The sequence below is a fragment of the Gymnodraco acuticeps genome, unplaced genomic scaffold, assembly GCF_902827175.1.
Source record: "Gymnodraco acuticeps unplaced genomic scaffold, fGymAcu1.1, whole genome shotgun sequence".
Taxonomy (NCBI): domain Eukaryota; kingdom Metazoa; phylum Chordata; class Actinopteri; order Perciformes; family Bathydraconidae; genus Gymnodraco; species Gymnodraco acuticeps.
The window spans coordinates 3,062,526-3,079,336 of NW_022990583.1; the positions used below are offsets into that span (position 1 = coordinate 3,062,526).

At 38.3% G+C, this 16,811-nt stretch overlaps 1 protein-coding gene across 1 annotated transcript; it reads right to left on the bottom strand.

The window, feature by feature from the left end:
- Nucleotides 1–310: 310 nt before the first annotated feature.
- On the bottom strand, nucleotides 311–13,877 carry dgat1b (diacylglycerol O-acyltransferase 1b). Its single transcript, XM_034228304.1, has 17 exons — nucleotides 13,373–13,877; nucleotides 12,373–12,460; nucleotides 11,136–11,176; nucleotides 10,588–10,673; nucleotides 8,585–8,637; nucleotides 8,052–8,157; nucleotides 4,931–5,059; nucleotides 4,490–4,558; nucleotides 4,250–4,353; nucleotides 3,910–3,948; nucleotides 3,636–3,677; nucleotides 3,495–3,539; nucleotides 3,094–3,206; nucleotides 2,650–2,715; nucleotides 2,165–2,252; nucleotides 1,927–1,989; nucleotides 311–1,457 (listed from the first exon to the last, which is right to left on the bottom strand). Exons 1-17 carry the CDS (start codon nucleotides 13,600–13,602, stop codon nucleotides 1,308–1,310), a joined length of 1,512 nt encoding a protein of 503 aa, XP_034084195.1. The 5' UTR covers nucleotides 13,603–13,877; the 3' UTR covers nucleotides 311–1,307.
- Between the last annotated feature and the right edge of the window lie 2,934 nt (nucleotides 13,878–16,811).

Here is a 16,811-nt window from a genome sequence, read left to right on the forward strand (position 1 = left end):
AGCACAAGGGTCCTTTAAAGAGCGGTGAGAAGATTCAATGAGAATAATTGCTGGCTGAAAGTGTTAAGTGTTGAGGTAAGGTTTTCTTCCTTAAGTCCTTAAAAGGTTCTTAAATTTGATAATGTAGTTCTAGGAATAGTACGTAAATACAGCAGTACACTACAGTAGATCATTGTTGAATCAGAGGCAGTTATCTTGCCTTCGTTTAAATGTTCTTAAAATATGATGATTACCTAATTATGATCTGAAATGTTTAATTTATATTGTGATGGAAAAAACAAAAAACACATTCTTAAAAGTAAGAGTCAAATGGAAATCTTTGTATGTTTATTTTCAGACACTCATTATATTTAGCTTCATAATTAGATATCATTACTTGGCAAAAGTCCATAAGCCAGTACCATGAAAAAAAAAAACACTCATTCACTGATATCACATTCAAACTAAAATAAATCAATATATGTCAAATGTTGATGTGATGTGTGTGCGCTGTATTATATAAATTGCACTTCAGGCATAAAAAAGGACAAACAGACAAGCAGTTGGCTGGCCTTTTCATAACCAACAAAGTAAAGCATTATACAAAACATTATAATTGTACATTATTAAAATCATACCATGAAACACAGATTTTTCCACCTCACAGTAAAACCTGACATAAAGGCCCCTTTGCCCACAAAAAGGAAGTAGTGGGACATTAATCTCTTTCACATTTTTTACAAAGGCACCTGAATTGTGTTGTCAACGTGACAATTGAGCCACATTACACAGTCCAAGCACACTGCTGAGGAGGAGCAAACCCTCTCTGGTAAAATAAAGGAAAGGTTCTCTGCAGTACCACATATACAACCGAAAAGACACTAGGAACAATAACCTGAGTAAAAAGTTGCACCAGTCACTGCATGGAGACGTGAAGCTTGTCCTATGCTACCTAGTTACGTAACAGTGCTGTTTTCAATGATTCATTTAACATTTTCCACTTTAAATACATATAAAATCCAACTGTAAGCTTTTCTTAGATCCTGTCAGCTTGAAAAAATATGTCAGGAAGAAAAAAACACCAATTGCAGGAAGATACAAAGGTGTGTGTGTGTGTGTGTGTGTGTGTGTGTGTGTGTGTGTGTGTGTGTGTGTGTGTGTGTGTGTGTGTGTGTGTGTGTGTGTGTGTGTGTGTGTGTGTGTGTGTGTGTGTGTGTGTGTGTGTGTGTGTGTGTGTGTGTGTGTGTGTGTGTGTGTGTGTGTGTGTGTGTGTGTGTGTGTGTGTGTGTGTGTGTGTGTGTGTGTGTGTGTGTGTGTGTGCGCGCACATCAGTCAGCCTCCTGTCTGTAGTGAAGGACGTAAAAGTCGTGGACGTACATCAGGACGGCGAAAGGCTGACCAATGATAATTGACATCCACACTGCAGCGTTGCCGTAGTTACCACGCAGGTAGCGACCAACACACCAGGCTAATGGAATCTGTTAATTAAGCAAATTAAAGTTAAACATAGTGAGTGATTGGGGTTTTATGACTTATTACAGTCTCACATTCTCTCTGTATTTGTTCTTGTTGTCTATGACTCAGCACTCTCTAATGAATAATAAACTGTCAAAGTCAGCAAAGACCAAGAACCACTTATACTAGCAATTGTCCTGCTATATTCCCCATGATACATCAAATATGCCCTGTCATCCTAATGAGGTTATAAATTAAGTTAATGATACAGAAGACAAGGCTAAACAATGAGAACACATTTTAAAATGTCCCACAGGAGTCAAAAGAACCATTATTGGCCTCCATCAATAAAGTATTTCATAGATGCGCAACTACTTTTAGCTAAACTACACTTGTTTCTTTCACCTTTTCAACCATTAAGAAGGAATTGATTACATTTAATCGTACAGTAAAAAAATGTCAGACATCAGTGATATGTGTGTTGAGTCTCACCTGTGCCATCATGCCCGTGAAGGCCCAAAGTCTGAACATCCTGAGAGGAATGCTCACCAAATACTGACAGAGAAACAGAAATCATTAAAGCAAAGAAATGTGGTTGCCTTTCAAATATAATCAGAGAAATTGCACATAAACATCTTCCTTAAAGAGGATTTTCAAGGACCTTAAGGACCTAAGGTACAGTGTATTCAGATGTAATATAATAGAAAGTGTTCTTTGTCTCAGCTCTTACCTCATGGAAGAAAGCTGACAAGAAGAAGACAGCTGATTGGCTGACCATTTTACTAAATCCTCTCCTGAGCAGGGGCTTGTAAAAGTGGCTGCAAGACAGACAAAAGAACAGCTGTTGAAATGGATATATTGTATCTGTTTGTATAATACTGATGTTGAAATATCTTAACTCTTTTATGTGCTGTGCCTCCCTGACAGGAATTCAAAGTAAATAGGCTTTAAATAGCATTTCATTTGCTTTGTCTTATTCAATATAGCCTCGCTGCCTTCGCTCGTGCTGCTGTGTTAGTGACTGTGGAACTGGCTGCAGGCTGCCGTATTTATTACTAGCACTTACTCTCCAGCAGCCAGATGAATCAATTTCCAGAATACATCAGTGTGTCTTGTTAGGTCTGTCTCCCTGCATCAAACCCACTGCTGTTCCCTACATTCAATTCTATAAATGTAATTGCTCCCTCTCAGTGTGTGAGTGTGTGAATAACTCACCGTAGACACCACTTGTGAACAGGGATGTTCCAGTTCTGCCAGAAATATGTCACCGTCTCCGAGTTCCTGAAAGAGGAGTCAGCAAATAGAGTGTAGAGGGTTTAAACAGTTTTACAGGGTTTAAAGTTTAAACAATGGATCTAGGCAATACGATCAATATTGAAGAAAATGAAAAGTGTGAAACCTTTATAGTCATGGAGGAAACGAGGAAGTAGAAATGACTTTATAGCACATTTGAGTCATAAAATGGATTTAGTAATATAAAAAAAGTACATACATAAGGTGACTTCCTGGTCTATTCGTTTTGTAAAGTACTGACATAATTTACTTACATACACTTTTTTTTTTACGAGTGAACTTGCAAATCCATTCTCATGCACACCCAAGCAAATAAATGGACTGCTGTATAAATGCACTGATACAAACACACTCGCAGAAACTTACCACCAGTCATTATAGAACTGTCTGTCTCCAAAGCGCAGCAGCTCAGCGGAGAAGTTCATAGACGAGTGGAAGAACCCGTAGAAAAACATCAGCCACAACAAGTGGTTAGGAACCTGAAGAAGAAAAATAAAAATTAGACATTTAAGAGGAACTGTCCAAACTAACATCAAGAAGAAGCCTGAGGCATAACTCAAGCATGTTTCCTGCCTATACTCTCATATATATTCTTGATAGATATTTTAAATATAAAACCGGTTGTCTTCTGATCGTGTGATTATTCATACTACTGTTGCACTTTGTAATGCTCTATCTATGTGTTATTCCATTTCATCCTTTGTGTTGGTCATAGACTCACACATACTATGACATGTTGTGTTCACGGATTTTGAGTATTTACTTACAGCTAATCTTAGAAGTCTCTCAGTCATCCTGGTCAGATCCATGTCCTACAGAGAAAGGAGAGACCGGGTGATTAAAAAAACATGACACCATGTTATGTTTACCAACAATTGTCAGCTTCACTTTCACTCTATCCTCCTCACCTCTAGTGGCTTCATGGAACTTTCAATGATGGGAATCATCCACTGGTGCAAGAAAAAGAAACACAGCAAAAATCAGTTTTTCAGATGCGCACCATAAACTGTGAATTGTACATATTGGCAATCTTTTTAAAAGAGTACTCGTCATTTTTTCATGTTTCTTGTTCTGGCAATGATGGCAATGTAATCACAAACTACTGTGAATATATGTGATTACAAAATGTGAATGGACAGACTAAATATAGAATAACACATTAGTTCCATTATAAGACTGTACCTGTTGAGTGAGACCAACTAACATCTGCATGAAGAACAGCTGAGGACAAAGACACACATAATTAAAGAGAGAGACATGACATCAGAAAAGAAAAAAAACAACAAAAATGTTCCACTTTCAGGAACTTTTTTAGTTTTGTGTCTTTACAAGTCAAAACTACAAACATGTAAAACATTGTTTTCCCTGAAATAAGCAAATGACTTTAAAAAGGAATTTCATTATGTTCTTCATCAAAATTCAAAGCAAATACTAAGCTCTCAAAAGCTATAGGTCTTCTTGCTTTTAAGTACTTTTAGGGAGATGCTTTTATGGCTCAAGCTGACATGAGATATTTCCTCACCATTTCAAACAGTCTCCTGAGCAGGAAAGTCATGCGGATATTAGGAGAGCGAGGGAAGTTGAGCTCGTAGCACAGAGTTGGAGCAAAGACAAAGTAGTACATGTCTACAGAGATGGAGAAGAGGTCAATGTGATAGTTAGTTAAATATGGGAGAAAAATGTAACGCGAATAATAGGCGTGGCACATGTTAGAAAAAATAATTGATGAAGTTTCATACAAAAACTAGATGTGTTTGAGTACCTCTGATGGTGAGGTTACCAGGGTAACACACCTTACAGTCGCCTCCATTTAAGTGCTGCGCTGAGGGACCTGCAGGCAGAATGAATCCAAAAACATGCATGTCAAGTATGTGTCTGGTCATGTAGTGGTATACACAAGTTTATACAAATACAGAGAAAATATGATGAGTGTGTGGATGATGACCCACAATCTTTTTTGTTACATAATCAAGATTTCCACACAGTATTGGGACATTTCCTGTGTGCTTAACTGTCGATTTGTGAGAGATGTAGTATCAACTGTCTGCCATTAGATGTCACTGTAACAGCATGAGCCAGTAACAGGCAAAAAATACTAACTGCTATTAAAATGAGCAAAGACAATCTCAATGGGTGTTATGTAAGAGAGAATGCAAACTACCTTTTACATGATTATTTTTGTACACATGTTTTTGTGACTTACAAGACAGCGACCTGACCAGTTTCTTTGCCTTGACACTGCTCAGCTCTCTGCACCACTTGTTGACGTCTTTATAGGAGTAAAGCTTTAGGAAGAGGATGGTGTGAGTCCCAACAACGAACACACCGCCAACTGACACAGAGAGAGAGAACAACAGATTGTATTTAACACTGTGATGTGGAGTAAGCTGTGTTGTGATAAACTGATATACTGCCTAGACGTTTAGATGGGAAGCAGAGATGAGGGAAAGCTAATAGATGGTAGAAAATAGTGAGGAAAAAGGGAGGAGGGGGTAAGGGGAAAGAGGAGGAGAAAGGGAGCAGGAAGTAAGAAAATAAAGATGAAAACAAATAGAGAGAAGGGATGATTTAACAAAGAGAAAATGATGAGAGAAAAAGGGTCATTATTTGATCTGGAACAAACGGCAAAACAAGCCCAGTAAAATAAATCATCTCAGCTTAAAGTATGAGTGCAGTCTAACTATGCCAAGGACATTATCATACAGTGTGTGTGTGTGTGTGTGTGTGTGTGTGTGTGTGTGTGTGTGTGTGTGTGTGTGTGTGTGTGTGTGTGTGTGTGTGTGTGTGTGTGGACCCCGAAAACGGTGCTTTTTACGAGTCAATATAAAAATATATTTGATGTTTTATAAATAAACACATTTTAGCGTGTGATTGTACACATCTACAGACACACACAGGCCTAGCACAGCTTCATCAATAGTCACCATATGCTTGATAGCAAAGAACCATGCTGAACAGAGAGGGGAACAAACACACATACAATAAGCATATACTCACACACTCGTACAGAGACACACAAATGAAAACGGCCTGTTGTGCCAGTAGGGTGATGTGGAGGTCATTACACCTGGCATCAAACCACAGCAGATCTTATCCATTAACCATCTGTCTCTCTGGCTCTCTGCAGCTTTTAGACAACTAGATTTTTGCTACAAAGAAAGCTACTGTTGATAATAATCATAGAAACAGTGAGAGGTGGAGCTTAAATGAAAAATAAAAACACACATTTCTTTCAAGGATGTGTAATATGGATAATAATTGAAGTTTGGATCTCAGATGGGAATTCTGGGTGAGCACCTGACTTAGTTATTCTGCTGTGTTGAGGATTTCTTCTTTGCTCATTCATCACACTGAGAGCTGTTTGAGAACCTTCTTTCAAGAAAGCTGAAAAGGTATTTGTCTTCCATAAGAATCAATACGCATGTCCAAAGATAATTTACTCATATTTACTATTTTCTATCAGGAACATCAGAGAGCTTGAGGTTGTAATGATATAGACAGACATCTTCAATATAATCAACTGTAGAGGTAATACTTACTGTATACCTATAAGCCCATTGGTTAATGCACAATGGTTGAATACTGGTTGCATAAGCAGAGTGTGGTTTACACACAGTTCAGAGCAAATTGAGAATGCTTCACTGTATGCACACCACAGTGTATTTGTGAATAGAATAAAACTTCTATTCTTCATCCTAAACAAAGACAATCCTTGCAGCCCACTTGTACAAATGATTAAAGGACATTAAAAGCAGTGTAAATAATGAAATAATGACGGTGGATAATAGTATCCCCTTATCGCTACAGTATTCTTGAAAAGGAATTTAATACTATTTGAAATGTAGCTTGAAATCCGATACTTGCACTCCGCTTTATGTACAATGTCTGAATATGGGTTACATAAGCAGTGCCCAGTAGATGCAGACCCACACACACACACACACACACACACACACACACACACACACACACACACACACACACACACACACACACACACACACACACACACACACACACACACACACACACACACACACACACACACCCTCTGTCATTGCCCTTCCTGTGTGAACAGCAGCGCAGAGAAGGGAACAGACACACAGATGGACTGACTCCTTTACCTCCCAGAGAGAGAACAGATGAGAGGAGAGGAGAGGAGAGAGGAGAAGAGGAGAAGAGAGGAGAGGAGAGGAGAGAAGAGAGAGGAGAGAAGAGAGAAGAGAGGAGAGAAGATATACCCAATTGGGAGTACAATAATAATTTTTCTTTAGCTAGATGATCATTTAAAATGTGTGCCAATTGCAAGAGGACATAAGACACTAACTATGTGTCTCATGATTAAGGTAGAGTTTGAGTTGCCCTAACTAAAGTTTGAGGAAAAGAGGACTGAGACTTTGTATATTAAGTATAATATGATAACGGTATGAAACACTGAGGAATGTTGTTGGGTTAAGTGAGAAATGTGATCTTTGGATTAAGATTTGTATTTTATGTTCAGCAAGTTGGATAACTAGCCCTCAAACCAGAAATATGCTCTTTTTTCGCACACATATTAGTACTAAAAAAAAGAAGCACAATCTTTGTTATATTGCATTTTCAACACTTGGTGACAGTCACATGTCCTGTTGAATGCAAATGAATGACACTGGCTTCCTCTTGAGTATTTACTTACTAAACAAAAATGATCGTCCTTGTTTGTTTCACATAACCAAAGCAGCAATCAGACAACATAAATTACCAAAACTGGATATATTGCTTTAAATGAATCACTCAAAGACATATAGTGTGCTGGTGAATCATGATCTGTAAAAAATTGTTAATTATTTATAGGTGAGTTGTGCCGTTTTTGGAGGGCGGCCATGGTTTCTGTCAGGCAGCCTGATGAAGACAGAGGAAGGTGACCCTTGGTTGACCCCGTGCTGCAAACCACACCCCTACCTTGGCATCTCTCCTCTCCTCTGCACTCCTCCCTTCTCTTCCCCTAAGAGCCAGCTGGAAATAATCCAGTCATGACCAACTGGTCCATTACCACTAACCGACTCCAATTATGGCTCTGTATAAGATATGTCTTTTACTGCACTATCAAACTGGTCGACTGTTCTCTGAAGGGCAAGGATGGGAATGTCCTCCTAATCTTTATCACAGTTACATTATTTCCTGCTTTATACACATGGAAACACTGTTAACTACCAATGACTGGATAATGCTTTGGCTGCATAATACATGATACTATTTTAGTCAACTACTTGTCTCTATTATGAACGGTAGGTAGAAGCAAGGCTGCAGAGATGGTATCTTAAGACAGTGAAAAAAAATCTTACCTGGGGTCACGGAGGGGACCAATAGGACGACTGCAGCAGGGAATGTTAGCATGTTTACCATGTTAATGCAATGGACCTGAAATCCCACACGTTCAGTGAAGGAACCCTGGGAAGAAAGAGAGGAAGAGAGGGAGAGCAGGAGGTTTTACTATATAAACTAAAGACAGGAAGGTTTACAATTTGTAATCACAATCTTCCAACAAAACGTCTTTAGTTTGTGTGCCGATGCTTGAACTTTAGTCTTTTGTTGTGAGTTTATTATTTTAAGTAGAATATAGTGGCTAAACATGACAATTGAAAGTATTGCTTTGCTTTGACCCACATTTATGGTGATGGTGGCCGGATGAAGTTTTCAGGATGCTCCATATTCATTCCAAAGTGGCATATGCCCTAAATGCTGATGGTGAACATGTGCAGATGCGGTTGGGGAGGGTCAGCTAGTAAAAATCCCTCTTTGGAGTTATGAAAGTGCTCCAAATTCTACAGTTCAGTTAAAATCCACAGTGCTCTGATGTTTAAGTTTCTCCACTCACCTTTGATAGCTGCCTTTCTGTGTAGAGAGCCACCAGAATGAACAGGTTGGAGGCTATTAAAACACAACAAGAGAGAGAGATTCATATCAGTTTCTCTTAACAGTTCCTTTCACACCCATGAAAGTAGGAATTTGACTCTGTATTTATTAATTATTTCTATTAATTTGATAAGATTCAAGATGGGCGCACTGGTTTGTTTTTAGTATTTAAGTTAAGCTCTACACCTGCCTTTTTAGCAACATCTTGCTGTTTCACTTAAACAATCACAACAACACAATTTGGCAATTTGTTTGCTTTATCTGCAGGGATATAGTCTCTTATTCTCAGAGCAGATACTGTACGGTAGATGAACCACACACACACACACACACACACACACACACACACACACACACACACACACACACACACACACACACACACACACACACACACACACACACACACACACACACACACACACACACACACTTGGATGATTAAACATCAACACCTGATGGAAGAAATGAGCCGGCACTAACAGAACATATGTGTTACACAGCACACGCCAACTGCTAGTTAGTTAGAGTGACAGGGCAAATAAATGGGTGTGCATGAACGTGCACACACATACAGTACACACGTCATTTAAATCTAATAGGAAGTAAATAATAGGGAACTTCCTTTGGATTTAACAATATCCTGATTTTAGAAAGTGTGCTCATTAGCCACTGAAAAAGATCCAGAAGTAAAGTTCCACTTCCTTTCTTCAACATGACTGTTTCATACATTTTACCAAAAGAGAATTTGAACAGTTTTTTTTATTTAATTCTTAGTTCTTCATCAAACACAAAGACACTATCCCATCTGAATAGCAGAAGACCTCATGGCACACTCATGCCAATGTTTCTTTTAAATCTATTTTGGATACAGGCCTGTTGAGCATCTTTGACTAACAGCAACTATTGAGCCTACTTGTGCATCAAACTGCAACAAACAGCGCCATTTAGCACCTGCACAGAGCAGCCTTTGGGAGTCTTTCAGGCACCAACAGACTTAAACGACAGTGAGATACCTTACATTAGAGTCAGTTTCATTTTTATTTAGGTTCCTCCCAGGGACAGTTGCCTAACTGTAAAACTTTATACACGGGTTTTCTAAACTTTCCCCTCTTTTCTGTTAGGCTACCATAAATTGTGGCCTTCTAATTTGCTTTTTGTCTTGGTATTTGTGTGTGGGAGTGTGTGTGTGTGTGTGTGTGTGGTGTGTGTGTGTGTGTGTGTGTGTGTGTGTGTGTGTGTGTGTGTGTGTGTGTCTGCTGCAGTGACTCTCAAAGAACAGTATGCCCTCTGGGAATGAGTTGCTCTACTGTCCATGCTACTGTAAACAGACTCCCATTCCCACCTGTCTCTTTGCCATCGGGCATTAACCTTAACTCCATCCTTCTCTCCCTCCCTCCCTCTCCTCTTACCCTGTGCACCACTTCACATCGACCCTCTCTTTCTTCCTTCCCCACTCCTTTATTATCCCTTTTTTCCAACTTACCTCTGTTTTTCAACCCTGCCGTTTTCCCTCTTACCAACCCTCTCTATATAGACCATAAAGCACTTCATTTTCTCTTCCATTTTAATAACCCCCCCACAGCTTTTCTCCTTACACCCCCACTCATCTCCCTTTCTCCTCTCTTGCTCTTCATTTCTCTCACCCCCTTCCTCTCTCTGCAGCACATGCAGGGTGCAGTATAGTATATAGGGCAGGTGATTGTCCCTCTAGAGACACTGTAAGCTGCACCACTGCAGACTTTCACTGCGATATACCATAAAAATAAATATGCAAAAAAACGTTGAATATGGTATGTGCCTGCGTGCTTATCAGAAAAGGAAACAAGTGAGATCACACAACCAAAAACATGTCCACTGTTTCAACACAGTTCAGTTAAACAATAAACATTAATTAAAATTTAGCACTTAATGTTACTAAATGTAAATATGATTTTGCTCATGTTTTTGCATGTTTGTACTTACCAATAACAAGGCATGCTGCTGGCCAGCTGTAGGGATCCTTCAGAAACAAGGAAATCACCTGAATAGGGTCCACCAGAATGCCGTACCTAACAAACAACAAGAAAGAAGAAAAAGACAAATCCAAATATGAATGTAATCAAATGTATATTAACCAAATACAGAAGCTGATTTTCAAGACAATTTATGTTATCCATCTTCTTCAAAGTAAAACATATTAAAGAACTACACACAACACACTTTCTTTACCAGGGAAATCTTTAGTTTTCGTTTTATTAATTGAATTAATTTCACCTTTGCACTAGGAGAGATATCAAAATGTGTCTGATCAATTAGATTACACGATTAGTAAAATCGTGCAAAATAAAGATGATAATTTTTTGGAAAACCTTTTACTTGGCAAGTATAGTTTTAGATTACACGTACTGTGAAATTGGAAAATTATATTTTTACAGAAAAAGGTTAACAAGATTATCATTAGAAAGGCCACACTGGATACAGGCATACTGTAGAAAAAGACAGGGATGAAAAAAAAAACGTACAGTACTCACCTTAGCAGGTTTTCTAAGAAGAGGCGAGCATTACTCAAAACCTGCAACACAGAGCAAGAATTAATAATGTTCAGTGTCTCTTGCCTGCATGTACATCCACAATAACCTTTGTAGTTTTTACGTTTCTTGATTTCTATGTTTCTAATTCAATAAATGGATATTTTTCCATTACCTCTCTTTCTGTTGCTCCCCTATATTTCATCTATTTTCTCCTTTACATATTTCCAATCCTCTTCATCCTCCTACCCACATTCTTTTATATCTCTCCTTCTCTCTCTTGGTCTTTCTAAATGGATTGTATATCTCATTACCCAGCACAAAAGCTCTATGACTGGGGATGGGACAAGTTCAGTGAGAATGGAGAAAATAAAACTCCTGCAATGAACAAAACAATCTGTGTTCAAAGCCTGGATTAACAGAAGGGCTAGCCTTGTCTTTTTCTCTCGCTTATTCCCGACACAGGAAGAGGAGGAAGATGTTGAGCTTGACATTAACTTGTTGTCAATGTTGAATTGTTCTTGCACGTAATTTAATATTTTAAGAAAATTAATTGTAACAAGAAAAAGGGTTATGATGGGAGCTAACTTCAATAGCTCAATACATATTTGCGTTTTGATTATTTAATGAAACACAAAGTCTTTGTGTCAAACACAACCCCTTGATAAGACCATTTTTTTCTATACTTTTATATTGTATATCATTTGGACATATTTTAATGTATTAATCCATGCCAGTGTATTTTTTGCTTAGTTCTCCTTCTGTTTTGAGATTAGTGAAAACAAAACTGGATAATATCGGATTAGAACAAGGCTACTTACAGTATGTAAGGGCACAGTTGTTGTTTTACTGGTACTTCACTTATTATGAATAAAGTAACCTGAGAACTTAATTTAACTTGTAAAAATAAGCCAAACTGTGCTCAAAGGAATTGTAATTATTGCATCCATATTGTCATTATCATTGAAAAATACATTTAAATGATCCTGGTGGGATTTTGTGCTGAATGGTACCAAACATAGTTATTTTCTTAAGAAGACCTCAGCATCACTGTATCAATTTATAGCATATTCAAAATAGCCTTCAACAAATATTGCAGCTCCTGTGATTTGGATAATTAACTAGTCCACATTACAATTCGTAAGAAATTCAAATAATTGTTCAGCCCTATCCTGGTGTGGACATGGCTTTGGTGAACATTTATATCCAACCTACATTTCTATGCACACTTTTTTCTTACCAGCATAACCACACACCAGTTTAGGATTCCTCTGTAGTTACTGAAACCACTGGATGAACTCAGCAGGGACTCCTGTGTTTTATGACAGCTAATGAAAGAAAACAGATTAATGGGTGAAGCAATGAACATCATAAATAGCTTAAGATACATTTATTTTAATTTCACTCACGAATCAACTATAAATCCAACAGTAAATACTAAACAACTGTTAAACATACATGTCTAACCTCTAGATTTGCTGGCAGTAAATCAATCAATCAACATTTTTATTACAGACTCAGGTCCAGATAAAAGACAAGACATTACATGTAATAAAGTAAGAAAGGAAAGATTGGAAGATGAAAATACCAGCCTAAAACATTAGGCTTTATTAACACTAGGCTACGCCCAATAAATAAAAAGGTTGTTGCAGCTGCTCAGACAACTAATGGTGAAGTTTGTGGTTAAATGTTTGTCAAACACATTTTATTATAGGACACCAAAATAATCGTACAACATAAATTCGTACTGATTTATTGCTCTTTAAATGACTGATCTGGTGCTTAGTCAATTCACAGGGTATTAATTACATTATAAAAAGCCTTTAGGCTAAACCTAAGGGGATTACGTTTACCCACAAGTCACCCTGTTCATGGTGGAACTTTCGGGCACGCCCCTAATCAATGAAGCAACCTGGAGTAACGCTGGACATGCAGGGTGAGTTCTAAAGTGTCTTATTCTGCCAAGAAGCACTAAAAATGGGGTTAAAGTATGAATGAAAGACACTCAAAACAACAAGGCTGGTTCAGAGCGACCTCAAACGACCCTGTCCAACATTTAACCCCACACTGTCTGCTGCACTCAAACTAGTTCAAAAGTCATGCTGACTAAATAGGATGTTAATAAAAGTAGCTTCAAGTGAATGTAACGTCAGTCGTCAGCCCTTTGAAGTCTAACTTTTATATTAAACTAAACTTTCCTCGGACTAAACAACAGTTTGTTTTGTAGCTTTAAAACTCACCTCATTCTCTCACTTATGTCGTTCCTGCGTTTATGTTTCTCACTCTTTGATTTTGCCCGGGCTGTTTCCACCATACGGTCTCGTTTTCCCAGGCCATTATTTCTTCCAAAGTCAGCGGTCAGTGAGCCCTGAGACGCCGCTGCAGACTTCCCATTCATCGGCTGCATACTTCCACCTAACCCTGCTGCGAAAGTCGCCCTTCTTCTCAGAGTCGCGTCCGAGTCACCCATACTGACAGAGAAAAACAACAACTTTAAACTTACTAAAGTTCAACTCTACGGTTGACTTCTGATGGTAGCATGCCTGTTGCTCTGTGCGTAGTGTGGCATAGAAGTGGGAAGTGAACTGTTGCCAAACAATCCGCCCAAAGCTCAAATATCCGTACAGTAACTTGGAGGTAGGATAGTTTACGGATGACGCCACTTGGTGTTGCAGCAGTCAGGCTAACTTGTCAGACTTGACCACGCTGCCACTGACGGATGAGTTTCTTCGATGCAGAGTTATGAAGCAATACACTGACGTCAGTCTACTTGCCTTGGCTAATCCTGTAAAAGTCCAATTCTGTGGTGAAGCTTCTTGCCAACTCATGAGGCCCTATGCATTTGATGCTTGCTAAATGCCAGAAGAATATGATAGAATAGGTGAGGAAATAACAACAACTCAAAGTCCATATTTCCATACCACAGAGAGAGACATTACATTATTACATTGCATTTAGCTGACGCTTTTATCCAAAGCGACTTACAATAAGTACATTCGACCAGACATGCAGATAGGTCTTTAAATTGTAAATAAAAACAATCCCCAAAGTAGGCCTGTACTCTGATTTATTATAGGGTGCATTAAATGTCAATGATGTTAAACAAATAAATGTGCTTCTGCAACTTCTGTAAGCAAAGTGAAGTGGGTTTAAGTGGCCGGGGGAAGTGAGATGTCGAGCTACAACACGCTCCATGGTTTTACAATAAATGGAAGTGTATCTGCAGGTTAAAAACAGGTAGAACATCTTTCAAAATACTTGCCACTGCCTTTTTGGGGCACATGCCTAATGATTGCAATGCAAGTTGTAATTTAAGGCACTGCTAGTATTGTTGAACAAGTTCTGGCACAGCCTTTAATGATACTTGTATTCATTCAGTGTGTTTACACCATTGGCCTTTTTTTTAGATTAGTAAGTGGATATCACAACACTGTTACTAAGTAGATATCAACAGCTGGTTCTTTAAATGGGGTCTTATGACTAACTAACATCTCAAAACACCAAAGAAACAACTGAACCTGATTTAAAGTTGAGCTTTTTATCAGTTTTGAGTAGACAGATAAATCTGAGCTACTGTAGGTCTTAATGTAGAACCTGACAAGCTAAGGATGGCCACAGTAATAATGACACCCTTTATGACTAGGCAAACATGCATAGTGTTTATCTTGTTACAGCCATCGACTCTATTTTTTCACCCTCCACACATGCCAAACTTTACATGCTTTTTTCCACATTTACCCTCACTAAGAAAAGCACGTTTCTACTTTTCATCCATTGATAGTGTTGTGGTGCATAATGAGTATTACAGCCACACTGGTCCACTAGTGTGACAAATATGGACTGTAAAAGATATACCTCTATCTATGGCTGAAGTATTTCAATGAACTAGGATTTCAAATGATTCCCAGAGTCTGGGCAAACATAACATCCTGTAGGTTACTTCTTGTGTAGCAGCTTAAATGCTCTTTGAAATCTTTCATTTAATGAGAATGCCCTTTCTGTCTATTCTACTTCTGTGTGCTTTTCCAATCTGTGGTGGAAACTGATCAGTGGCATTGATCCAGCGTTATCAGTCCTTACTGTCTATAAGGTTGTCTTTTAGAGTAATGAGCCTGTCGACTGTTGCTGGGATAAGAGACCTTGGAAGCGATCAATAGGAAACTTATGTCTAATTGTTTTAACTCCTCCCTAAACTACAGTGTTTTCCCCAAACCATTTAACCATATTAAGCTCAATATCAATTTGCCTTTTTGCTCTTTTGTTTGTCGTGACTGTAAATGATTTAAAGCTGCTTTGATCATTGAGTATTGCAGTTGGAACAAAAAAAGCATTGTTCCTCCAGTTTCAGTATTTTCCTGGTGTATTTTCTAACAACTGGTTGTAATCTTTCTCAGGGAGGCAGTCTGATATTCGACTGAAGAGACGCCTCAGTGGTGACGATGCAACATTATCACTACATTTTTATCCGCCTGTGCTGCAAGCCAGTAGAGGGAGTTGAAGACTTGAATCGTTTTTCAACCATTCAGTGAGTCATGCCATTATATTGTCTTATTTGAGGGTCCCAGTTGAACAACCTGAAGTATATGTATTGCCCTTGTGATAAATAAAACAATAACATATTTGTTTTGCTTATCAGATAATGCATTCATGAATACATTAGTAACAGTTAGTATCAAAGTGACTTGTTTTGATGTGCAGTTTAGACAGTGGTGCTGGACAAATTCAGAAAGTAAAAATGATGAATCAAAGTTGAACTTCTCTGTATTGTACTGCAGAAGCCACTCTGTTGCGTGCTAACCTGCGAATGCTCTATGAAGTTATTTTTGATAACAGCTAGACATTTAACATTTAGAGAACAAGAGGTTTTACTTATGCATTATTCATGTTAACATTAGGGCCTCAAAATGGACGCTTTCTACGCAAGATCTCTGTCTGAGCTGCAAGAGGCCGGTAAGAACACAAACACATTTCTTTGTTCACGTCTTTCATTCTGTATCCCGCTATAGAAACATGACCTTTCCTCTCTTTAATACCTCTTTTACCTTGTGTGTTACATTATCTGTCTGTCAGGATAAACTACCTAAACATTTCTCTGATATGTGATGCTTTGAACATGTTATTTTTAAAAAAAACAGTCATTCATTTGTGTCTATAAACTAAGTAACAGGCTCGCTCTTTGTAAGCCAGTTATGTTCTTCTTTAACATGAAAGTCTGAGAATGATCTCTATTTGTGATTCCACCACCAAATACTTGGCCTGAGGTATTATTCTTGTGAACGCAATATCAGAGCAACAACTTGAAGGAATTTGTTAACTTTGGCGTTAATTCTAGTTTTATTTTCTTACTGTTGTAAAGTTGGAAGCCATTTGTACTACATAATATCATTGTGTGCTATTGTTATTATTATTATTATTATTATTATTATTATTATTAAGCTAAAGGCCATTCTTAAATCAAGAAAACATGCCCCAAACTAACAGTTTACCTGGCAGGGGTGTCCACATACTTTTGGCCACACCTGCCTGTGTATCCATCGACTCTGTTGCGCTTTTCAGTCGGGTAAAATGTTTACATCACAGGCTGCCTAACCCATGCTGGCACTTGCTCAAGGCCAGGTGGGAGAGAAAGACTGCGTGATTGAAAAAACAAGATATAAGGCAATAGATGTCGAAATGAAA